General features: G+C 50.6%; 1 protein-coding gene across 5 annotated transcripts in view; it reads right to left on the reverse strand.

Annotated features, from left to right (window-relative positions):
- Positions 1-12,012: 12,012 nt before the first annotated feature.
- Positions 12,013-24,943, reverse strand: part of GTF2IRD1 (GTF2I repeat domain containing 1) — a 74,873-nt gene continuing 61,942 nt past the window's right edge. For 3 of the 5 annotated variants that reach the window (XM_064166235.1, XM_064166232.1, XM_064166231.1), the window contains exons 23-28: positions 20,292-20,339; positions 17,631-17,708; positions 16,405-16,597; positions 15,429-15,466; positions 14,410-14,546; positions 12,013-12,266 (exon numbers count right to left, since the gene is read on the reverse strand). In XM_064166235.1, the coding sequence (XP_064022305.1) occupies positions 12,192-12,266; positions 14,410-14,546; positions 15,429-15,466; positions 16,405-16,597; positions 17,631-17,708; positions 20,292-20,339 (569 nt within the window). In that variant the 3' untranslated portion in view covers positions 12,013-12,191. The remainder of the gene's footprint in view (positions 12,267-14,409; positions 14,547-15,428; positions 15,467-16,404; positions 16,598-17,630; positions 17,709-20,291; positions 20,340-24,943) is intronic. The other 2 variants (XM_064166234.1, XM_064166233.1) reach the window with 2 other exon arrangements.

Here is a 24,943-nt window from a genome sequence, read left to right on the forward strand (position 1 = left end):
ACCCCATCTTGAATACTGTGTTCAGTTTTAGGCTCCCCAGTTTAAGAGGGACAGGGATCTGCTGGAGAGGGTCCAGTGGAGGGCTACGAGGATGATGAGGGGACAGGAGGGCATGGCTGATGAGATGCTGAGGGACCTGGGGCTGCTTAGTCTGGAGAAGAGAAGAATTTGAGGGGAATTGATAAATGTTTATAAGTACCTGAGGGCTGGCCAGGAGAGGGGGACAGGCTCTGCTCACTTGCTGCCTGGGATAGGACAAGGAGCAGTGGGTGTAAGTTGCAGCAAAAGAGGTTCCACTTCAACACAAGGGGGAACTTCTTTACTGTAAGGGTCACAGAACACTGGAACAGGCTCTCCCCAGAGAGGTTGTGGAGTCTCCTTCTCTGGAGACTTTCAAGGCCTGTCTGGATGTGTTCCTCTGTGATCTGTGTTAGATAGGATTGTCCTGCTCTGGCAAGGGGGTTGGATTTGATGATCTCCTTGGGTGCCTTCCAATCCCTAATATCCTATGATAGCATAGGGGATTTCAGTCAACTTGCCCTTGAAGTGTCTATATCTATCCTTGGCAGCTTCCATCTAACATCTGAGAGTCTGAAAACCTGATAAAACTATTGGAGCCCTTAAACTCTGTGAAGGGATGAGGACAAGGGAAAATAAAAGGCCAACCACTTACAGTGATCCCTACAGGGCAGGAAATTTTGAAAACTCCTGCAAAAACTACATTGTGATGGTTTGGGCTCTTACCCGCTCCCCCACACTTTGTATTTGCCCCAGCTAACTCAGACGGACCCTGGGAATATAGATGAAGCAATTTATTTACAGCTAGCAGAATTTACAAGCAGCTATTTACAATATATATACAGTTATATACAGAAATATACAAAGGATAAACAATACAAAAGCACAACTCCCCTCCCAGAAACCAAGGTCCCCAGGAGGGGCTTTCAAACCACCCCAACACCTCCCCCCGGCCCTCTCACCTTTACCCCAGTTCTCAGGAAGAAGAGAGGTGCAGCCAAGAGGTTAGGGAGCAAGGTTAATGGGAACAGGGTTAATGAGATGTGACCAGGTCTGAAGGCAAAGGCAGAAGAAAAAACAAAATGGAGAAAGTTTTACTTCTTCTTCCCAGAGCTCTCAGCGAGACTATGAGAGAAGTTGACATCAATTGTTTTCATTTCACTGCCTGTTATCAAGTTCTTTTACCAAAACATTCCAGCTTGCTTCTAACTAGCACATACATGCATGGGGATTTTGGATCCAATCCAAATTCTTCCCCTGATGCTGCCTTATCTTTGTCCAGCACAGGATATGTGCCATGGTTTGCCAGCCTTTCCTTGATGTCTTGCCCTCTCTTTCTCAAGATGCTTTCACTCCAAGATTTTTGTATATAACCTTTGTATGGAAGGGGAGTGCAGAGGGAAATGAAGGAGAAAGCTCCAACTTCTCAGAAGAAAAACAAGGCAGAATGATGTTGGCTGTTGTATTTTGTGCAGAAGTCAGAGAGCAGCGCCTGGAAGCTATGTGCAAGTCTGACAGACCCTCAGAGCACAGTAAAGGACTGCTTCTTTTGTATGTAAATAGAATCTCTTTCCTTTTCCCAATTTATTTTCCATATTACAGCTCCCAAACCAGTGTAGCCCAACTACAGCCCAGAAGCAGCAACATGCTCATTTATCAGACCTGAACAAGACTATAGCAAGCCACATTTTTCCAGCACATGGCTCCTGATAAGCTCATTTCATGCTTCTTTACCAATTTTCCTTTGCTCTAGTTGTCTAGATTCTTCTGCAGTTTTCTTTCACTAAGCTTTTCCTCCCTTAAACAGTAAATAAGGGCATATTGTATTTTGCCTTTGAACACAGGGCACGTGAAAAGGCTGGCGAATGCATGGGCAGTACAAATATTTGGCCAGTAAAAAGCACAGGCACTGTTTTCTCCTATCATTTATTCCTCTGTCCTCAGTTAAGGGTGCTCTGGGAAGTATAGCAAGGGAGGACTCACTAGAATGTCTTGGCTCTCCCCTCCATGTCCTCCCAGAGTGATGATCTTAAATCAAGACCCTTCTGTCACAACATAAAGTCTATAGAGCAGGCAGGAATTCTGCACCCCTTTGTGTACTGCAGCTCTTGAAAAGATGAAAGAGGCAATTGAAAATAATCCATCTTCCCTAATAAATGATCCAATTCTGCATCTCTATCACAAGGGGGATGTGGAGATGCTGGAGCATGTCCAGAGAAGGGCCACAAGGATGCTCAGAGGGCTGGAGCACCTCTGCTATGAGAACAAACTGAAAGAGTTGGGGCTGTGCAGGCTGGAGCAGAGGAGGCTCCCAGGTGACCTTCTTGTGGCCTTCCAGGATCTGAAGGGGGCCTACAAAAAAGCTGGAGAGGGATTTTTTTAGGCTATCAGGGAGTGAGAGGAGAAGGGGAAATGGAGCAAAGCTGGAGGTGGGGAGATTCAGCCTGGACATGAGGAGGAAGTTGTTGAGCATGAGAGTGGTGAGAGGCTGGAATGGGTTGCCCAGGGAGGTGGTTGAGGCCCCATGCCTGGAGGTGTCTAAGGTCAGGCTGGATGAGGCTGTGGGCAGCCTGCTTTATGGTAGGGTGTCCCTGGGCATGGCAGGGGGGTTGGAACTAGATGATCCTTGTGGTCCCTTCCAACTCTCACTGATTCTGTGGTTTCTGGGACAGTAAACAGGCAATAGAAAACCCAACCTGACAGGCTACCCAAAATGGCAGGTGGCAGTAATAGGTCATGAGGGCCCCTAAATGCATCTGCTTGTGGCACAGAAGAAATTGTCACTTAAAAATGAGCCAGCAGGTCTGTGTAGTGACATGCCTCAATAAGCACAAGAGTGGACGTCAGAGGTGTCCGCAGCTGTGGAGAGACTATTCCCAGCTCTAAATGATTGCTGCACTCACAGCCTCACACAAACACTGCTGCATCAGCTTCTGCTTCCCAAATCTTCCTCCCAGCCACACCAGCCAGGGGCTGAGTGTTTCTAAAATGAAAGCAGAGATGGTTGTGCACAAGATGGCAGAGTGGGAGCTGTGCCAGCCTCTCACCAAGAGCTCCTGGTCCTGCTCCAGCTCAGTGCCAGGCTGGGGCTGGCACTACAAAGAGGCCCAGGCAGCAGAAGGGGCTGTGAGCAAACACAGAATGTGGGACTTTTTCCACACTGCACAATAATTCACCTACATAATAAAGATCTGCAAGTAACACAGAAGCCAGCACGTTGTGCCTTATGTGTTTAGCCAATCCCTCAAAGAAACCTGCGTTATTTCTTTGAATCACAGAATGTCAGGGGCTGGAGGGGACCTCAAAACCTCATCTGGTCCAGCTCCCCTGCCAGAACAGGATCACCTAGAGCAGATCACACTGGAGCACATCCAGACAGTTCTTGAATATCTCCAGAGAGGAAGACTCCACAACCTCCCTGGGCAGCCTGTTCCAGTGCTCTGTCACACTCACAGAGAAAAAAGTCCTTCCTCAGGGTCACATGGAACCTCTTATGCCTTAATTTCCACCTCTTGTCCTGTCACTGGAGGCTGAAAAGGGATTCTTGTGTTTGTTTGCAGTAAAAGACAGACATTTCTACTTGAGTTATGTTTCTAGAAGAAAGGAGTTTGGGAGCAGTTTTGCTTTACATTATAGAAGAGTTTCATCAGCAAATAGTCTGTAAAAAAAGGTCTTTATAAAGAAGTGAAAAAAAACCAATTCAACAAAACCAATAAACATTGCAGGGAATTGCCTGTGTTCAAGGTATGGTTCCAGTCTGAGCTTCCTAGGCTCTGTCCCTTCCACATTTCAGACTCCAGTCTGTACACGTTGTCCAGGGGGCAGTCAGGGACCATGGCAGCAAAGGGCTGGCATCAGGCTGGCTGTGATGGGGATCGTCTTTGAGGGTTAGGAGCTCTTCAGTAGGGCTGCTCTAAAGCTGCCTGCTACCTGGATGTATTCACTCCCAGGGCACAGTACAACTTCTCTCAAGGGGCCAAAAGCCACCTGAAGGTAATGGTGAAGGAGTTTAAACTGAGCAGCTAGGAGCATCCCAATGTGCCTAGCAGGGGGCCTGGGATATGGGAATGCTCTGCACTGATTATCTCGGTGCCAAGAAGTCAAAGCCATCTGCAGTTTCTCAGCTGCAGAGCTGGGTAGTTTTTGTGCAGAGCAGCCACTCAGCATTCCTCAGAGGGAGCACTGTCCACATCCACACCAGCCTTCACACAGAGGTGGTGTTCCCAGAGAGGAGCCTGGCAGCGCTGGCACAAGCAGCATGTCAGCACTCTGCACAGCAGTGTTCTCACACATCAGGGCCATCCTACTCTGAGGCTTCCCGAGGCAAACACTGGACTGCTTCCTTATTTTTGGCTGAATACAGTCAGCTGTCACCATCATTCACACACTTGCAGACCTATTTGCACTTCTAAATGCAATCAGCCTGGTGCATCCTTGTCTCCAACTATTCTGCACTCAGCTCTATTGACATGTGGGCATGAAGAAGAGGGACTTCTTTTTTGTCCTGGTTGCAACAGAAGACAGATTACTCATGTAGACATCAGCAACATAACCAGCAGCTTAAAATGAGCCATTAATACCAGGAGAGCAACTGTGAGGAAGTTTGCTCCCTTAGACAAGCTAGACTCTTCTTTCCCAAGTGTTTGGTAAGCCTTCCTAAGACCTTGAGCCTGCAGGTCAGCTCTCCACAGACTGACAGCAGCACTGCCAGGGTTTGTCCTAAAGTTGGAGGCTTCCAAGCCTGCAAGTCACTGCAGGGTCTTTATAACAGAGGTGAGATCCTGTGGCACACGCAGAGAAGCAGCAATGGTGATGCCTGAAGCAGTGGGGGTTGTATTCATAGTTGTCCCCATCTGTTTGCTGATCACTTGTGTCCACCACGTCAGAGAAATGGGGAAAGTGGTTTAGAGAGGCTTTTGAAGCAGGACAGGAGGAGAGGTTACCATCACACATCACCCAACTGCAGCTGCTTATACAGGCTTACAAGTACAGAGTCCTGCATCTGAGGGGGAATAATAGACTACACCAGTATAGATTGGGAAGTGATCTGCTGGAGAGCAGTCCTGTGGAGAGACCTGGGAGTGCTGGTGGATAACATCCATGGCACAGCAATGTGCCCTTGTGGCCAAGAGGGCAAATGGGGTCCTGGGCTGCCTTAAAAAGAGTGTGTCCAGCAGATCAAGAGAGGTTCTCCTTTCTCTCTACTCTGCCCTGGTGAGACCTCATCTTGAATACTGTGTTCAGTTTTGGGCTCCCCAGTTTAAGAGGGACAGGGATGTGCTGGAGAGGTCCAGCAGAGTGATACAAGGATGATTAGGAGACTGGAGCACTGCCTGATGAGCAGAGGCTGAGGGACCTGGGGCTGCTTAGTCTGGAGAAGACTGAGAGGGGATTTGATAAATGTTTGTAACTATCTGAGGGCTGAGGGTCAGGAAAGGGGGACAGGCTCTGCTCACTGCTCCCTGGGATAAGACAAGGTGCAATGGATGGAAGCTGCAGCACAGGAGGTTCCACCTCAACACAAGGGGGAACTTCTTTCCTGTAAGGGTCCCAGAGCACTGGCACAGGCTCCCCAGAAAAGTTGTGGTGTCTCCTTCTCTGGAGACTTTCAAGGTTTATCTGTGTGTGCTCCTGTGTGACCTGAGCTAGATTGTGTGGTCCTGCTCTGGCAGGGGAGTTGGACTCCATGATCTCTTTGGGTCCCTTCCAGCCCCTAACATCCTGTGAACCTTTCCCAGAGTGGGCTGTGCCCCAGGCACAGCAGCACCTCAGTGGTGGGTGGTGCCAGATCACAGCCAGGTACACCACTGCACAAACGTCAGAAACAGTTCTTTGGTGTGCACACAACAGAAGACTCACAAGAACCCACCCCATGGGTCCAGACCAGCTTGAGCATCTCAGCTTGGGTTCAGCAGGACCAAGGCCAAAACAGAGCTGAGTGGCACAATTGCAAGAGTGCTCATTCCTTTCCCCAGCACAGATGATCCCATGACCCTCCCAGCTGTCCCATATCCCAGGAATAGAACTGCTAGGCAGACATGCACATACCTATAGAGCTGTGTGTCCAGAGGACTAAGAAGAGCAAGAAGTCTTCATGAAACATTTTTCCTTACCCAGAGCACTTCTCCACAGAGAGCCCCTGGTTACACAGGCACACCCATGCTTGCTTAGGCTGCCTGGGTGCATTTAAGTGGCTTCTTAATGAGGGAAAGGTTTTCACCTGGTGAAGTCTTCCATTCCTCTCCTGGAGCTTGGCAGCAGAAGCTAACGACACCCACCGCTACTACTACTAACCACCACACGTTTAACTTCCTGTCTACTGAGAGCTGTGCATGGACAAGATGTGGTGGGGTCCAACACTGCTGTAAGGGTGGTGTAAAAAGCCAACAAGAAGAATCATCCCAGGTTGTGTGTAGGTAAATGCAGTCCAGCAGGAGCCACAAGTCAAGTGAGATACCCTGGGGCTTGCAGATTTGGTATCCTCCCAAGCGGTAGTGTGCAGCATCCCTGTGGGATGACCATTGCTAGCCATCCCTCCAGGCTGCAGGATGGGTCACAGCCTTTTCATGGAGCAAACCTGCCCCAAAAAGAGTGGCTGTGGGCTGCTGGAGGGCAGATGACAGCAGGCACAGGAGCAATGTCACTTGCCATAGCTCTGCCAAGTGCAATGTGCTGCTTTATTTGTTTAATGAGGTTTTGGTCTGCTCGGGCCCCTGTGGTTTCAGGCCATTGGAGGCTTTGATGGCGAGTAAAAGTGTTTCAAGGCAGCTCCAGGTTTATTCCCTGGCTCTGGACTTGCATTTGCTGTGGAGTTGAATGCAAATGATCACATGAGATAATAAAAGCCCAAAGAAATGGAGGTGACAGCACAAAGGCAACGGCTGAAAGAAGGGCAAGGATCTGTATCAGTGACCCCAATTAGAATTTGACATCTGAGTGGTTGGCATCAAAACCCAAAGTCTTTCATGTCTTGGCTTGATGCTCAGACCTGTGGCATCTCCAATTAGGAAACAAAGCAACATGGTTCAGAGGTAAAAGTACAATTCTCTCTTCCCAGATAACTGAAAAGTACTTATTTAGAGATCAAACCCCAGTGAGTAGGTGGCCCTTAAGAGGACACACTCATTATATGTTGACTCTACATTTCTCTTTTCTGTTAATACATAAAGGTCTGATGCCATAGGAGGGAAGGCAGCAGCGTGGTTCTGCAGTGGGTCTGCTGCTGGCTCCCACATCCCACGGACATGCCAGCAGTGGCAGGAGGCTGTTCACAGGGTGCGAGTCTGGAGCACTGCAGCCTGCGCAGGGCCCTAATTACTGCTGCTGAAAGGCAGGGTGAAGGCAGGCAACAGAGTCAAATTAGGGCATGGGAGCTACGCTGGGGACTAATGATTTAGTTCAGAAAGCCGAATGCAGTCATTAAAGGCTGCTGAATAGAAGGGGTGGGGTGGAAACTGAGCAAGGATGCAGCGCTGGGCTGGTTTCCCACTCTGCCTCATCCCTCTCCCCCCGCTTGGAGCCTGGTTAGGCAGCTGGGGCAGGGGAAGGCTGTGCCACTACAGCAGGGGCTGAGCCAAAGCTTTGGGATCAGGTTTTCTTCTGTAAGTCTTCTGACCGAAGGTCTGGGTGCCCCCAAACCCACTTAGCGAAAGGCAGCTTCCCACTCGTGGATGACTGCCTTACCTGTTAAAGGTATGTTCTTTATGATCCTCCCTTTGAGGGAGGAAGACAACCCCCAGCTTGCTTTTACCTGGGAAGGCACACAGTCTGCCTTTAACTGGCTACTGCCCACACCAAAGTCTGCTTGGCTGGGAAACTCTGTGGCTGCCTGGCACCTCCAGCATGCCCCAGCTGAGCTTTGAGGCTGCTGGGTTCTGGTAGCAAGCTCCATCTTGGGGAGTGAATAGCAGTGATTCCTGTTGTAATTTCAGGCTGTTTCAGGGCCACAACATCCACTCTCCCATGAGGTGGGAGACTCCTGCCCTCAGTGCCTGTTTGCTTGTGACTGATCCTTTCCACTTTGGGAAGAGAACAGCTATCCCTTCATTACTGTTTTCCCATCAGCTGCAATTCTCACAGCCTCCCTAAGGTGGATCCTGCAGTTGCAGGGTGTGTTTATACCCAGGTGTTGTGTGTAACACCAGGATCTGCTCCCTACCAATTAGGAGAGTGAAGATGCAGATCTCAACACTTGAGCCACCTTTCTCATTTATTACTTTTCAAAGACTTTGGTGCAGGGTTGGGGGGGGGGGGGGGCTGTTTATTTGTTTACAAAGCCAATAACAATCCTCATTAAGAGTTGCAAAACATGAAGCCATTTTGATCCCAGGCAGATGGCAGCTAAATGAAGTTTAATTAAAGAATGAGAGCTTTGATTCCAATCATTTTTTTTTTTCAACTATAGTGCACTGAGATACTAGAGAACAGCATAAACAGCATCTGGGCTTCTATTCAGAATGCATTTGTGAGGAAACACTTTGCAAACTCTTTTGGAGCAGTCGTGGGTTGTGGGCTGCGGCTTGATGGGACGATGTGGCTGGGTGGGTGCAGAAACCTCCTTTCCCTGATGCCATGGCAAGGCTGGGAATGATTCATGCATGAGCAGGGGGGTGGAGCACCTCTGCTACAAAGACAGGCTGAGGGAGCTGGAGTTGTTCAGCCTGGAGAAGAGGATGCTCCAGGGAGACCTAATAATGTCTTTCCAATACCTGAAGTGGGCTATGAAGATGGAGAGAGCTGGTTTACAAAGGCCTGTGGTGATAGGACTAGGGGCAATGTCATCAAACTAGAGCAGGTTTAGATTGGATGTTAGGAACAAGTTCCGCACCGTGAGAGTAGTGGAACACTGGAACAGGTTGCCCAGGGAGGTGGTTGGGGCCCCATCTCTGGAGATAGCCAAGGTGAGGCTCAGCAGGGCTCTGGGCAACCTGATCTAGTTGAGGATTTCCCTGCTGACTGCAGGGGGAGGTTGGACTGGATGACCTTTGGAGATCTCCTCCAATCCAACCCATCCTACGACTCTACGCAGCCAGGTGTGATGCTTGCTTGCCTCTTTGGGTGTTTCTTAGTTCTCCTCTGTGAAGAGTTCAGCTGGTGCCAGAGCAAGACTTGATGCGAGCTGCAGTCAGGTTTCAGGCTGTTTTCCAGCAGCCCTTGCTCCCCTCTGCACCGTGCCCAGCCCCTTCCAGCAGCATGCAGAGCAGCATGGTTAGAGTATACATTGTCATCTACACAGCTTCTAGTCTGGTGCTTTTCACAGGCTAGAGCTGACAGAATGAAGGCCAAAGTGTTGTGGCAGGCTCTGTCTTGGTGGTACCAAGGCTTGACTGCCCCAGGAGCCCTTGGGTGGCTCTGACCAGGGCTCAGTACTTCTCTGCAGGTCAAACCCCACAAGTGCTTGCCCGGCCATAGAAGAGTTTAGAGCCCACCATGATGGTGCAAGGGTGATGGCAGAGGCTTTTCCATACCAAAGTTTTCCATGATCCCAGTGAGAAGCAGACATGAGTTTCTGTGCAGACTCCTCTGGCAGAGTGGACAGCCAGAATCTTCCCAGGAGTGAGTTACTTGACCACAAAATGACCTTTGCTTTATGTATCTGCAAGTTTGTGACCTTCAGCCATGGCTTTCCTTCCCCTGGCACTGCTGAAGGACCACAGTGTGCTTAAACTAGATAGGGTGTTTGGTGCTTGTATACGACATGTAACTTGTGCTTTGCCACTTACTGGATTCATTTCTGTGCTAAATGGCCCCAACACTGTTCAGCTGAAACTAGAAATCCTATTGGGCAGGATTGCTTCATCCAGAGAACCAAGCCACAGTGGTGTGCCTGTGCTGCTGGACAGGAGGGCTAGTGGGCAGCAGTGATGCTGGAGTTTCTGGTGTTGATGAGGGAAATGGAGCAGAGCTGTAACTCATGAAGATGCTGCCAGTGGAGTGTTTAAGTCTTCTGTTAAATGAATTGAACAGCTGTCTCAGACCCAGATAGGGCCACAGAGTACAAAGGCAGATTGATGTACCTGAACTGGTGTGCTCTCATGCAAAGATTAACATCTTCTCATCAGTGGGGCTTTCTGAGGGGTGATGGTTAAGTGGAATGAATCTCTCTGAGGCATCATTAAAGTTATTTATTAGTTTTTTCCCTGATAAGATTATGAAATGGGCACTCTTAAAAGGGACAGGCCAAGTCCCCAGCAGGACCATTCATCTTATGAAAATAGTTTCATAGTTCCACAGCATGGGCTGGGATTTTCTCACTGCCTGTGGGATTTGGAGGGGCAGGGCTGTGGCACATCCACTGCTGTTGGCAGGCTCGAAGACAAGGCAGGTCTGCTGCCTCACTCTGTTCTGCTCATGGCAAATGGTGGCAGAGAAGCCTGATAGACATCTCCCTAGGTAAATACTGCATGGCCACAGGAGGGTAAGGAAGCTCCTCATTAACCTGCACATTAATAGCACAGAAGGGCCAAAGCAGGAGTTTTAAAGGAAAAAAGGAGGAGAGGACAGGGGCTGGGAATGGTTCATTAAGGATCAGGGAGGCATCTGTGCAACTCTGTGCCAAAGGATGCCATGGAAAGTTTGTGTGGGCACAAGAGAAGTCTGGAAAAGTAACCTGGAAGCCAGATCTGCTGAGGGCTACCAAACCAGCAAACCACATCGGGTGTGGAAACCTCCCCAGAATAACTGGCATCTGGGTGAGTACTCAGGGAGAGCACTGACTCTGCTTGCCCACAAGCACAGCAGCATCCATCTGCATTGTGCTCTCATGCTGAGGCTGAATGCTCTCTTATGATGAGAGGCTGAAAGTCCTGGAGCTCTTTAGCCTGGAAAAGAGGAGACTGAGAGGGGATCTTATAAGTGCTTATAAATACCTAAAGGGTGGAGGGCATGAGGATAGGGTTGGGCTCTTTGCACTGGTGGCAGGACAAGAGGCAATGGGTACTAGCTGGAATGCAGGAGATTTTCACTAGAATTTAAGGAAAAAAATCTTTCCTGTGAGGGTGCTGGAGCCCTGGAGCAGGCTGCCCAGAGAGATTCTGGAGTTTTCTTCTCTAGAGACTTTCAAAGGCCACCTGGATGAGCTCTGGTACAACCTGATCTAGGTGAACCTGCTCTAACAGGGGGAGTTTGAATAGATAATCTCCAGAGCTGCCTTCCAACCCTGCTCCAGAGCCAACAGGACTCCCAGGCACAGGTCTCTGATGCTCCTAAGGTCTGGTCTCCTCATCTGTCACTGCTGCAGTTTGATACCACTCCTCCTGCAGTTTTTATGCCTTTGATCTAAATTAAATGAAGCATTAGAGTCGCTGTCCCTGGAGGTGTTCAAGCAAAGCCTGGCTGAGGCACTTAGTGCCATGGTCTAGTTGACTGGATAGGGCTGGGTGCTAGATTGGACTGGATGAGCTTGGAGGTCTCTTCCAACCTGGTTGGTTCTATGATTCTATCACAAATCTCTTGGTTTCAAGCACTGCTGACACTAAGGATTTAACTGAGCAGCCAAAGCACAACCAGGTGCTCTTCTATGAGGGCAGACTGAAAGAGTTGGGGCCGTTCAGTCTGGAGAAGAGAAGGCTCCCAGGTGACCTTCTTGTGGCCTTCCAGGATCTGAAGGGGGCCTACAAAAAAGCTGGGGAGGGACTTTTCAGGCTACCAGGGAGTGACAGGACTGAGAGGAATGGAGCAAAGCAGGAGGTGGGTAGGTTCAGGCTGGACGTGAGGAGGAAGTTGTTGAGCATGAGAGTGGTGAGAGCCTGGAAGGGGTTGCCCAGGGAGGTGGTTGAGGCCCCATCCCTGGAGGTGTTTAAGGCCAGGCTGGATGAGGCTGTGGACAGCTGCTCTAGGGTTGGGTGTCCCTGGGCATGGCAGGTGAATTGGAACTAGATAATCCTTGTGGTCCCTTCCAACCCTGACTGATTCTATGATTCTAGGTCTGATCTCCTGCACTTCCTCCTCCCTCTCGGTGCTACTTATCAATAACATACATAATAAAATAAGTACTTTTAAGAGCAAGGCAACACTTTTTATTTTTATTTAAAAAGGCCTTGGTGGCAGGAATATAGTGTAAAAATCATTGGAAAAACTAAAAGGCATTGATACATATTGGAATATACACTTTTTACATAAATTACATTTATTTATTTAGTCTTTCATTTGAGGTTCTTATTCGGTAGTGAGGTCTAATAGTTAATAGGTCCTGGGATCTGGACGTTTAGACCACCATAGTCTAACATGTACATGTTCATGGGCCATTGCTGAAAGAGAGGGAGAGAAAAAGAAGGCAAAAGTCTCTGTTAGGACACAACACAAAAACCCATGCATACAGCAAATCTCTGACGCGTTCCAACGTGAGCTGTGGCTTCCACTTCTCCAAATTAGAGAAAAGAACCAACCCCAAACACCTCTGGCAAACCTGGCCAAAAAATAACAAAAGAAATAAATCTAAGTTTGTATTTCTCTTGTGCTTTTCTCAGCTTTGTTTTGGGTGGCATCCACAATGGAAGCCAAGCCCTGAGGGAGAGCAGTTGGATGCATCTCCGACCACCATGCCAGCGCAGCACCTGCATTAGGTTATAGTCCTGCTCTGGCAGGGGGATTGGACTTGATGATCTCTGGGGATCCCTTTCAACCCCTAACATCCTGTGGTCCTCTGATCTCCCTGCTTTTTCCTGGTTTCACAGTCCAGCAAGTCTGGAGAAAACTGAAAGGGGATTTAATAATTTAATAAATGTCTATAAATATCTGAGGGCTGGGGGTTGGGGGGTGGTGGGCACAAGCTCTGCTCATTTGCTCCCTGGGATAGGACAAGGAGCAATGGATGGAAGCTGCAGCACAGGAGGTTCCACTTCAAGAGGGAACTTCTTTACTGTAAGGGTCCCAAAGCACTGGCACAGGCTCCCCAGAGAGGTTGTGGAGTCTCCTTCTCTGGAGACTTTCAAGGCCTGTCTGGATGTGTTCCTCTGTGACAGGGGGGTTGGACTCAATGATCTCTTTGGGTCCCTCCCCACTGTCCCAGAAGGCTAATAGCCCTGTTAGATGTCCTGGCTTGCCCAACCCTTCTGCTGATTGGGGAAGAAAGGGCAGGAAGAAAACAAAGGCTTAGGCTATTATGTCCCCTCCCAAAGTGATAAACAGCTACCCACAGGTGTTTAGGTCCTTGTTGGTGTCTTGCCCAAAGAAGGCTGTGCAAGCCCTGGGGTCACCTAATGAGGTCAGTTTTGCAAATGCCATCTGATTGGTGAATCTCTGTGGCCAAAGGAGCCTTTGTGCTCGGGCAAGGAAGAGAAATTGAGTTGCAAGCAGTTGTGCTGCTTCTGACATGCTGCTTCTGCCCTTCTGCCTCTGCCTCGCTGCTCTTGGACAATGTGTTCTGCTCTGCCTCATGCTTCAGACCAGCTTAGCCCTGAAGGTTTGGGCTTGAACTACCTGGAAATTTAAGTGCCTCAGGTTTCCCAGGAGAAGGCATTTAAGTGCCTCACGATGTGGCAAGAAGTGCCACTGACATGGTGCTCTCTGCACATCTGCAAGAGATGCTGCCTGCACCTCTGCAAACCTCTGTGCCAGGAGGAACCAGGATCAGGTCAGAGATCCTCTGCCTCTTTCCCAGCAGCCTGGGAAGATCTGGAAGCCTCTCAACAGCCAAGCAGCTCCAACACTGCCACAAAGGAGCCAGGGAATATCTTGGCATTTCTACTCCACCACAGTGAGCAGAACAGACTTTCCCTAGGGCTCCAGGCTGCCTTTTATTTGTAAGTGAGGCAAAGCCATCGTGTGGCCACACCTTTTCCAGTTTTCCTGATTCTCCTAAATGAATGAATTGCCCATAAACATCCTTGGGAAGATTTTCCCAACCGAATTAGAACCCAAATGTAACTCATTTGTATGTAGTTGTGGGTGGGGCTTTCTGGAAGTGAACTACATATGTTATAATTCCTGCCTCGTGAATTGCCCCAACTAAATCACCCACCCCTAGCATCCTGCGATCCTGTCACCAGAGCACTGCATTGCTCCTGGGATGGAGCTAGAGCAGCTTGACTGTGGGGTCCTGACAAGAGGTGTCCTGGGGTGCCAGAACCAGGGATTTTAAGCCAGCAGGGTCGAATGATTTGCTGGAACCTGTTTCATGTACAGCACCTGCTAATGCCGAGCTTCCCCCTGAGGCACTTGGCAGGACTGATGTGAGAGAGCCCTGAGGGACAGTGAGTGCTTTGCTCCAGACAAACCTGGGAGGAAAAGGCAGCCCCAGAGCTGCCTCCCCTCCTTCCCCAAACCTGCTGGTGCCATTTACACCACACTTTTAAGTATCTGTCAGGCAGAGGGTGACAGTTCGAGTAGAGCAGCATCCCGAAGCAGAAAGATAGGTAGGCAGTAACCCCCCTAATATTTGGAAGGCTTTACCACAAGTGAGATCTGATTTGTTGATGATGTAGACTCCATATTGGAAGAGGAGGAAGAGGAAGATGAGGAAGAGGAAGATACCGAGTTCCCTTCAGAGATCCTCTTCCGCTTCCGTTTGGGAACGCTGGTGTCTTTGTCTGCAGGGAGAGGGGGAAGGCATGAGGTGGGGTCTGAGCCCTGTGAGCGGTCCCTCTATGCGAGGGATCCATCCCACCGCTTCCACCTTGCTTCTGTTGAGCATCTCCCCGTGGCACCCCACTGGTGACACAGCCTTTGCCTCCACAGCTGGCACGGAGCTGCCAGCGTTCCTCAAGGACCAGCAAAGAGAGTCCCCCACAGACAAGAACCCCAAACTCCAGCACTTCCAGAGCCTGATCTCCCAGAGCCCTGTGTCCATGCTGCCAGCTGTGCTGATCATACGCCCGTGTGGCTCTGCACACATCGAGCTTCTCGTGCATCTCTTTTTGCATCACGCTGCAGGAGTGCTGTTGCTTGCCAGCCCCCCCCTCTTCTACCTAGCCACCTATTTCCATAAAACTAATAGGATTCTAATTATCTCTGGCTGCTATTTCTGACACATTTGATTAAAAACTAGCTGAGACTTATTGGGGAGGATGGGACAGAGAGAGCAGCACGTTCCCAGTGATCACAGAAATCTTGTCTCCTTAGAAGCTCAGCTGCTAGACGATGGCTCGAATTAAGGGCTTTAAGCAGTGAATAAATTGCTTCTGGTGAGTAAATTGCTAGTGGAAAAGGAATGATCATCTCCTCCAGAATATGCTGGAAGTTTGTGTCTAGCAGCCCAGCCTCTCCTCAGCTCACAGAAGTACAATCATCTAGGAGCACTGTTTGCTCCTGCACAGATGCTGAGCCTGACTTTTCTCTTTCCAGGTAGAATCTTCTCCTCAGCCTGCCCTGGGGATGCAGGAGGTTCAAATGCCTCCCCACAACCCCCACCCATTTTGCCCCTTCTGCCACAGGGCAGGCAAAAGCGAGGTTGTTTTTAGTCCGCCCCTTACCTGTTTGTTTGGCCTCAGTGCAGATTTCAGCGAACGGCCTGTGTGGGAGACAACAGGGTGAGAGCAGGTGGGTGCCATCCCTTCTGCCCTGCACACCTGCCTCTGCTGGGACACAGCCCAGACCCCAACCCCCACCTGCCTCCTCCATCCCTCTGGGCAGGGATGGGACATGGAGCCTACTCACCACCCCTGCAGGGCAGCAACCCAAAATAACTCATCTGGGTCTCTGAGCTGTGACACTGTGCATCCACAGCATGCCCTTTAGGGTCTCTGAGCTGTGCCACTGTCTGCACCCATGTCATATCCCTTCAGGCCTCTGAGCTGTGCCACTGTGCACCTGTATCATGCCCCTTAGGATGTCTGAGCTGTGACACTGTGCACCCATGTCATGCCCCTTAGGATCTCTGAGCTGTCCCACTGTGCACCCATGTCATGCCCCTTAGGATCTCTGAGCTGTGCCACTGTGCACCCATGTCATGCCCCTTAGGATCTCTGAGCTGTGCCACTGTCTGCACCCATGTCATGCCCCTTAGGATCTCTGAGCTGTGCCACTGTGCACCCATGTCATGTCCCTTCAGGTCTCTGAGCTGTGCCACTGTCTGCACCCATGTCATGCCTCTTCCCAGCATCACCACAGAATGGTTTTGGTTGGAAGAGACCTTTAAGATCATAGAGTCCAGCCATGAACCCAGCACTGCCAGATCACCACTAAATCATATCCTTCATCTCACTGAAGCATATCCTTCACCTCTTCTCATGGTCTGTCCTCCATCAGAGGACAGACCATTCCCACTAACGCTTTGCTGGGCCCAGCCACGGCCAAGTACACCCCTGCAGGGCAGGGCAGGGCAGCAGGAGCTGGGCTTGGAGCACTGTGCTCTGTGAGTGGCCCTGCTCTGATGGTCCCACTCGCAGCTGGAGCCGCAATGCTTCACCAGCAGAAGCCCTCCCGGCTGGCAGAGCTGGGGGCACTTACTGGAGGTGGTTTATGACCACCATGCGGATGCTGTCCCGTGCCTTCAGGATCTTTTCCAGCCGATGGATGTCGTAGGTGTTGGGGTTTCTGAAGGGGATGTCGTCCGGCAGCCCGGTGACCTCCACGGCGTCAGGATTGTCCCTGATGAGCTTATAGGGCACCATGACAGGCCGGTTCAAGCCCAGAGCCTCTCCTGCAACAGCAGAGCAGAGGACAGCACACCAGCTTTACCCCACAGGGCTCCAGAGACAACCAACTGAAGGAGCAAAAGCCCCAGGAGGACTCTGAGAAGCCACAGCTGCTGTGGTGCCTGATCTTTGCTGCAGCCACCTCACACCCAGCTGTTTCACATCTGCCTGCCTAATTTACTGCAGGCTCCAGGCAGTGTCTGTGTAGGATCTGGTAGGATGCTGCCAGAGGCTCAGATGAGGGCTGTTATACAGCAGCAGCACTTGCACACCACCTCTCCCTCGTACCCACCACCACACCTGCACCAGGCTTTGGCAGAGGGCACACGGGGGAGATCTGCCCATCTTCTCCTGTCTCCAGCTCTCAGTAGGTTTGGGTGTCACTGGAGTGGAGATCACATCCATCACTCATCACCACATCACGTTGCTCCTGCCCATTTTTTGAATTACTCTATCCCTCCAGGGTTGGGCATTGCACCACTTCCCTGGGCAGCCTGTTCCAGGGCTCAACAACCCTCTTGGGGAAGAAACCATTCCTCATGTCCAACCTAAACCAATTTTTCTGCAATCTCCTGACCTCCTTTTCAGCTCCAGCAAGCTTCTCCCCAGCGATGCTCCATGTCAGGCTGTGGCTCCAGCCTTGCTCCCATCCCAGCACGCAAAGCTGGCAGGAGCTGTCTGCCAGCAGCCTAGCACAGGGTGGGCATGCTCAGCACACACATCATGGCTCATGCCAGCTCAGGACACATTAAAAACACATAAAAGGCAGACACCAGACTGAAAAAAATACCCTGCTCCTTGCCTGTGGATCCTCAATCCTCCCCCCCTTGGCAAGGATGAGCTGTCAACAAGAAGGTCAGAGTCCCACCTGCCAGGAGTGAGACACAGGAAGGCCCCTGGGGACAGGCAGCGGGACAAAAGCTGCGCTGCAGCAGGCTCCCCTGCACTCAGCCTATAAATAGAGGCCTTGGGATGAATTAGTTCTAAGCCTGGCTGCTGCCAGCAGTGCCTGGCAACGCGTGCAGGCAGGGCACTCACCGTACTTCTCGTTGAACAGCTCTTTCACCTGCTCTCGCAGGATCACCTTCTCCCCCAGCCGGTTGGCATCGTCCTCATCTGCAAAGCAAAAGACCCAGGGAATAACATCCCCTGCTTCCTTCTCAGCCCCCGGAGAACCCACCCTGCTGCTACCACACGTGGCTGTGACCCCCTGTCTTGAGGGGACACCCCAGGGGTGCCTGCCCTGCACATGCACTTGGTGCCGGCTCCTGGGGCTGCGCAGAGCAGCTCTGAACCGCTGCCAAGTCTGCGCTGGCCACAGGCAGCCACGGCCCAGGGACTTCCACATCTGCTCTGCAGTGCTGCCAACGACTGCAAAACAGGCAGCGTGGTGGAGGCTCAGGTCCTCGGTGCCACACATGCTCCCACAAGTGATACCATGGAGCGAGGTAGCACTTCTATAGCTGGCTCCTAAGCACAGCATTGTTTTATAAGATGCCATATAATCAGCTTGGCTTCCTGCGCTGCTTTAATCATCCTCATCGTGCCAAACAGTTTCTCCTCCCTTCTCTCATCTCAAGCAAGGTGCCTCTGTCAGTGGATTTTCCCTCCAGCTATTCGGCATCCTCAAGAGGGCTCCAGGAAAAAGGACTTGGGTCAGTACCAGCCCCGCTTTGATGCTTTTTCATCCTACAGGTGTTCAGTTTCACCAGCTGAACGAACCTTAACCACCTCACGTTGGGGGTCACATCCCCCTGCCCCAGCCTCAAGCCAGCCAGGGTGCACAGTGCAGGGCAAGCTTGGTGGGGTCTCCTCCTGGAGAGGAACCATCCCCACCATGAGCCTCACAGGCATCTTCACCCAGATGGGCACACAACAGGGTGGACATTCAGGATGGTTATTTAAAAGGTCAAGGTGAGCGCTGCAGACCACAGCATGAGGGTCCCAAGCATCCTCTGTCCTAGGTCTGCAGCTATGGAAATTGATCTGAGCAGTCACACAATTCTGATTTGGAGCCACCACACGAATATGATGTGGGCTTTAAGCAAACACATGGCTTGAAGTTTTGTTTCAAATGCAAGCTGAAAACCTGATGCAAGTCCCTGCCTCCCTGCACAGGTCTGGATGTAACTAAGAAAACCAAAAGGGAGATGCTTCTGTGAAGGAACCTCATGGCCAAGATGTGCTTCCAATCTAGAAGTGGCAACAAAGCAGCTTGAAAGGGATGGAGCAAAAATTAAATAAAACAGAAGAAAAAGATCAAATGAATGAGCCAAGGAGCTCTGATTTCAGGAACCAAAACCTTGCCTCGTGATGCTGCTCCTGAGGCCATGGCAGGGGCAAACCCCGTGGGCTCCCTCTGTGACTTCCATGTCATTGATGCTCAGTTTCTGGGCTGTATATACACACACCCATAGGGATGTGTAGATGGTAGCAGACAAAGAAACATCAAAATTAAGTGCTCTCACTTGTTTAATTCTCTGGGACTGAAAAATGCAGCAGCTCTGCCCTTCCTGCTCATGCCCCAAGTCACCTGAGTGCAAGAAACAAGATCCCAAGGGTGTATTTTCCACCTTGCAGTGGGCAGAATTCCCAAATTCCCATCCAAGGACACAAACAAATGCCATGAAAAACCTGGAACTGAGCATGCATAACAGAGAAGCCAGAGAGGAGGCTCTGGCCAGTGGTGCTGCTTCCCAGGGACCTGCCCTTGTGTCCCCAGGCCAGAGAGATCTCCATTTACTGTTCACAGGCTCACAGGATGTTAAGGGTTGGAAGGGACCCAAGGAGATCATCGAGTCCATCCTCCCTGCCAGAGCAGGACAATCCTATCTAACATAGATCACAGAGGAACACATCCAGACAGGCCTTGAAAGTCTCCAGAGAAGGAGACTCCACAACCTCTCTGGGGAGCCTATGCCAGTGCTCTGTGATCCTTACAGTAAAGAAATTCTCCCCCTGTGTTGAGGTGGAACCTCCTGTGCTGCAGCTTCCATCCATTGCACCTAGTCCTATCCCAGGGAGCAAGTGAGCAGAGCCTGCCCCCCCTCCTGACCCTCAGCCCTCAGATAATTATAGACATTTATTAAATCCCCTCTCAGTCTTCTCTTTTCCAGACTAAACAGCCCCAGATCATAGAATCAGGCAGGTTGGAAGAGACCTCCAAGCTCATCCAGTCCAACCTAGCACCCGGCCCCAGCCAATCAACCAGACCATGGCACTAAGTGCCTCAGCCAGGCTTTGCTTCAACACCTCCAGGGACAGCGACTCCACCACCTCCCTGGGCAGCCCATTCCAATGGCAAATCAATCATCTTTGTTAGGTCAACAGTTGGACTCAATGATCTTAAGAGGTCTATTCCAACCAAAACAATTCCCTGCGTGTATGAATGAGCTGAGGGTAAGGCAGCAGGTTGGTTTGTTTGGGGGCAGCACCAGCACCAACACCAGGGGACTGCAGCTTAGAAACACAGAGAAGACTAACAACGATAAAATACTGTTAAGCACATCCAGCACCATTTGGTTCTTGGTATCACAGAGGAAAGAGAGCAGAGAGGGGGTAAAAAAAAAAACAACAAACCCACAAACATTAAAAAAAATACCTGAAATTTGGGAGTTTAAGACATTTTCATTCCCATATTAAAAGGCAAATGCATTTCTTGTCTGCTACCATCTACGATGCATCAACTGAGCTACGTACCATTCAAGGCAGCGTAGGCTTTTTCCAAGGATGTTATCCGTCTAGGGGCTACAGCACAAGTTACAGAAGACAAAAAGAAAACAACAAACAGAGAGAGAAAGAAAAAAAAAAAGAGAGCCATGAGTGCTGCAGCTTGGATTCTTAGTCACAAACAAAAGCAAAATGCAGGACGGCACCGCTCCTAGCAGCTCCAAATTCCTCTGGTCCTAAGGCCCCTTGGCATAGGGATGCTTTTGGTAGCTAAATATCAGCCCAGTGAGCTGGCAAGGGAGGGTGAGGCACCAAAGATCTGTTTTGGGATGCACTTGAGGCTGTGAGCATCCCCGAGCTCTGCTGTGCTTTTGAGTGGCTCAAGGTGCAGGCGTGCCCAGCAGGCAGGGCAGAATCGCAGCGTTCAGGGCACACGGCAGAGCAGCAGCGGTTGGGCTGCAGCACAGGAGAGAAAGAAGCATCTGAGGTTAAAGCAGATGAAAAGCAAACAGGGAAACTGTGTCACTGCTGCGGCAATGGCGAGGGGGATGGGAGGAAAAGGGATCCCTAAGGAGAGGCTGGTGCTGGCCACTGACTCTGAAGTGAAGATGACATCAGAAAGAAAGGAATAGCCCAGGGAGAAGCAGCAGCGATGGGGCAAGGGCCAAGATTTGCAGCAGGAATGAAGTGGCTCCTCATGCCCAAGCTGGCAGCCACGGAGAGTTGGTGAGTGGGACAGCAGCTGCAGGTCATGGCACCAGGGAGGCTCTTGCTGCCAAATTACAGCACGTGGGCACTGGCAAACTGAAGGGGATGCAGGGGTGCATGTCTGAATTAGCTGAGCAGCAATCTGAGCAATCCGAAGCAGCTCAAAACGTGTAGCAAACATTTCAAGGGGGCTCAGGGAAGCAGCCGTGGCAGCACAGCAGAGACGTGAGCTCTGCCAGTTCCTCCAGCCTGACTGTCAAGTGCAGGGACAGCTGCAGGGTTCAGCAGCAAAGGATGGCAATAATGAAGGGGTGGCACAGGGCAGCTACAGGCACCAGTGTTTCAGTGCAGATGATGGTGAGCTGGGGGTCAAGGTGGGCCAATCCTCCAGACAACTCCAGAGCGACTCTTGGCTGCCAGGAAGCAGGAGCCAGCTGGAATATAAGCAATACTGCCCATCTCCTGGGCCCTGGGTGACATCTTGCCTATGTAGGCACTCTGTGGGCAGCACCCACCATGCCAGATGTTTAGGCAATTATGCAGTGCCAAGGGGAAGAGATGCAGATGGGTCACGCTGGTGCTGAGAAAGCCAAGCTAGAGTCCAAGCCAAGAGAGAGCGAGGTCCTGGCACAGCTCCCATCAAGGAGCAATGCAGGCAGGCTGCAGGCAGGCAGGAGCACAGACAAGCAGCAAGGAAGAGAAGCACACAGCAGCACCTTTCTAATAGGAATCTAAAGTGGTTTAGGAAGAGCAGCATGGCATGGCACTTGGCTGGCAGCAACTCAAAGCCATATGCAGGGTTTCAGGTGAAGCTTCCAAGGTACCATTGTGAAATCATGCTTATTAAGTCAGCTAGAGCAGGGTTGGACATTAGGAGGAAGTTTTTCACAATGAGGGTAGTGAAATGCTGGAATAAGTTGTCCAGAGAGGTGCTGGAAGCCCCACCCCTGGAGACATTCAAGGTCAAACTTGATGGGAACCTGAGCAACCTGATCTAGTTAAAGATGTCCCTGCTCATTGCGAGATGACTTTCAAGGCTCTCTTCCAATTTGATGCATTCTATGGCTCTATCACACTAAGAAAGAGAATTACAACTTCTTGTCCTGGTAACCCACATGTGCTGCTCAGCCTTAACCATGGGAGACATCCCAGCAGGTTCAGGGTCTCACAGAACCAACCAGGTTGGAAGAGACCTCCAAGATCATCCAGTCCAACCTAGCACCCAGCCCTCTCCAATCAACCAGACCATGGCACTAAGTGCCTCAGCCAGGCTTTGCTTGAACACCTCCAGGGACAGTGACTCCACCACCTCCCTGGGCAGCCCATTCCAATGCCAATCACTCTCTCTGACAACAACTTCTTCCTAACATCCAGCCTAGACCTCCCCTGCCACAACTTGAGACTGTGTCCCCTTGTTCTGTTGCTGGTTGTCTGGGAGAAGCAACCAACCCCACCTGGCTACAGCCTCCCTTCAGGTAGTTGCAGACAGCAATGAGCTCTGCCCTGAGCCTCCTCTTCTGCAGGCTGCACACCCCCAGCTCCCTCAGCCTCCCCTCACAGGGCTGTGCTCCAGGCCCCTCTCCAGCTTTGTCGCCCTCCTGTGGACACTTTCCAGTACCTCAACATCTCTCTTGAATTGAGGAGTCCAAAACTGGACACAGCACTCAAGGTGTGGCCTGACCAGTGCCAAGTAGAGGGGCAGAATAACCTCCCTTGTCTTGCTGGCCACACTGCTCCTGATACAAGTCCCTGTGCTGTGAGGTATGGAGGCATCCCTAAGTGCTGGGCTGCAGTTGGGATGGAGCAGCACCCATCTCACCAGGCAACCAGCACCCTGAAAAATGGTAGTTTTGGGGTCTATGAAGGACACAGCAGGATATGAAACTCACAGGGAGTGGGAGAGAAGTGAGAGTAAAGCAGATGAAAATGCTGGGATGAGCTGGGCAATGATGCTGCCTTCTTGGCAGTGTGAGAACGCCACACATGCATGGAAAAAGGGACAACAAACAGGCAGAGAAAAAGGGTGAGTGGAACCACAGGGATGCTCACAAACAGGTCTTGAAGCTCCATAGCTATTCAGTGTTCATCTTTGGGCCAGAAACACTGATCTGACGAGCACCAAAACAATAATTCACTCTGGATAACAGGAGGGTGGATCAGAAGGAAAAACAACCCAGCTGATCCCATGGGGGCTAAACACTGGGGCTGGGGAGTGAAGGGGCAGAGGCAGGGACCTCAAAAAGCAACTTGGTAATGGTGTAAGATGCACACAGCTCACATCATTGACCCACCAAGTGCTTTCCTCTTTTGTTCTTGCCAGGAGTTTCCAGCACAGGGCACATCTCATCAAAGTCTTGAGAAGGACTCTGATCTTAATATATATATATATATATATATATATATATATATATATATGTATGCCCCATCCCTGGAGATGTTTAAGGCCAGGCTGGATGAGGCTGTGGCCAGCCTGCTCCAGGGCAGGGTGCCCCTGCCCATGGCAGGGGAGTTTGAACTAGATGATCGGCTGTGGCCAGCCTGCTCCAGGGCAGGGTGCCCCTGCCCATGGCAGGGGAGTTTGAACTAGATGATCCTTGTGGTCCCTTCCAACCCTAACTGATTCTATGATTCACAGGCTCACAGGATGTTAGAAGTTGGAAGGGACCCAAGGAGATCATCAAGTCCAATCCCCCTGCCAGAGCAGGACAATCCTATCTAACACAGAGCACAGAGGAACACATCCAGACAGGCCTTGAGAGTCTCCAGAGAAGGAGACTCCACAACCTCTCTGGGGAGCCTGTGCCAGTGCACTGGGACCCTTACAATAAAAATGTTCCCCCTTGTGTTGAGCTGGAACCTCCTGTGCTGCAGCTTCCATCCATTGCTCCTTGTCTTATCCCAGGGAGCAGTGAGCAGAGCCTGTCCCCTCACTTCTGGCCAGCCCTCAGATATTTATGAACATTTATCAAATCCCCTCTCAGTCTTCTCTTCTCCAAACTAAAAAGTCCCAGGTCCCTCAGCCTCTCCTCATAAGCCAATGCCCTCCAGTCCTCTAATCATCCTCATAGCCCTCTGCTGGACCCTCTCCAGCAGATCCCTGTCCCTCTTAAACTGGGGAGCCCAAAACTGAACATAATATTCAAGATGAGGTCTCACCAGGACAGAGTAGAGGAGGAGGAGAACCTCCCTTGATCTGCTGGACTCACTCTTCCTAATACACCCCAGGATCCCATTTGCCTTCTTGGCCACAAGGGCACATTGCTGTGCCATGGGTAACTTGTTAGCCACCAGCACCCCCAGGTCCCTCTCCACAGGGCTGGTCTCCATCAGATCACCTCCCAGCCTGTCCTGCTGGAGTTCATTATTCCTCCCCAGATGCAGGACTCTGCACTTGTCCTTGTTGAACTTCATCTGGTTCCTCTGTGCCCAGCTCTCAGTCTGTCCAGGTCTCTCTGGATGGCTGCACAGCCTTCAGCTCTATCAGCCAAGCCTCCCTCTCTCTATATATATCTTTATATATAAAAGATGCCTGGATATGTGTTTTGTTTTTTTTTAATTAAAGAGCACTGCCTGCCCTACTTTATTAATAGGAGTATGGGAAATAATCTATCAGGGAGGTAGGGAGTTTGGGGAATAGGACAGATGGAGCTGGTGTACATTTTCAATCAAAGCACATCAAAATTAACATACAGAAAGACTCTGTGTGTGTGTGTGTGCTGCATTACTTATGCTTGATCTATCTTTTTTCCAAAGGCTCAAATTAAGCCTGTTTTGTAGCTCTGTGCCTGAAGAAAGGAAAGGCTCAGTGCTGTGCTTGTATCACAGGAGCTTCACCCATGCTCACTTGCTGTTGTTTTTATGCTGAAAGATCATTCTGCTTTCCAAAAGGGGTCTGGAAGGTCTTTACTTTGCAGGGCAGAGACCAGTGGTGGGGAGAAACAAAACTGGAAACGAGAAGGGAACTCTCAGATGCT

This window comes from Pogoniulus pusillus, chromosome 27, assembly GCF_015220805.1.
Source record: "Pogoniulus pusillus isolate bPogPus1 chromosome 27, bPogPus1.pri, whole genome shotgun sequence".
Classification (NCBI taxonomy): Eukaryota; Metazoa; Chordata; class Aves; order Piciformes; family Lybiidae; genus Pogoniulus; species Pogoniulus pusillus.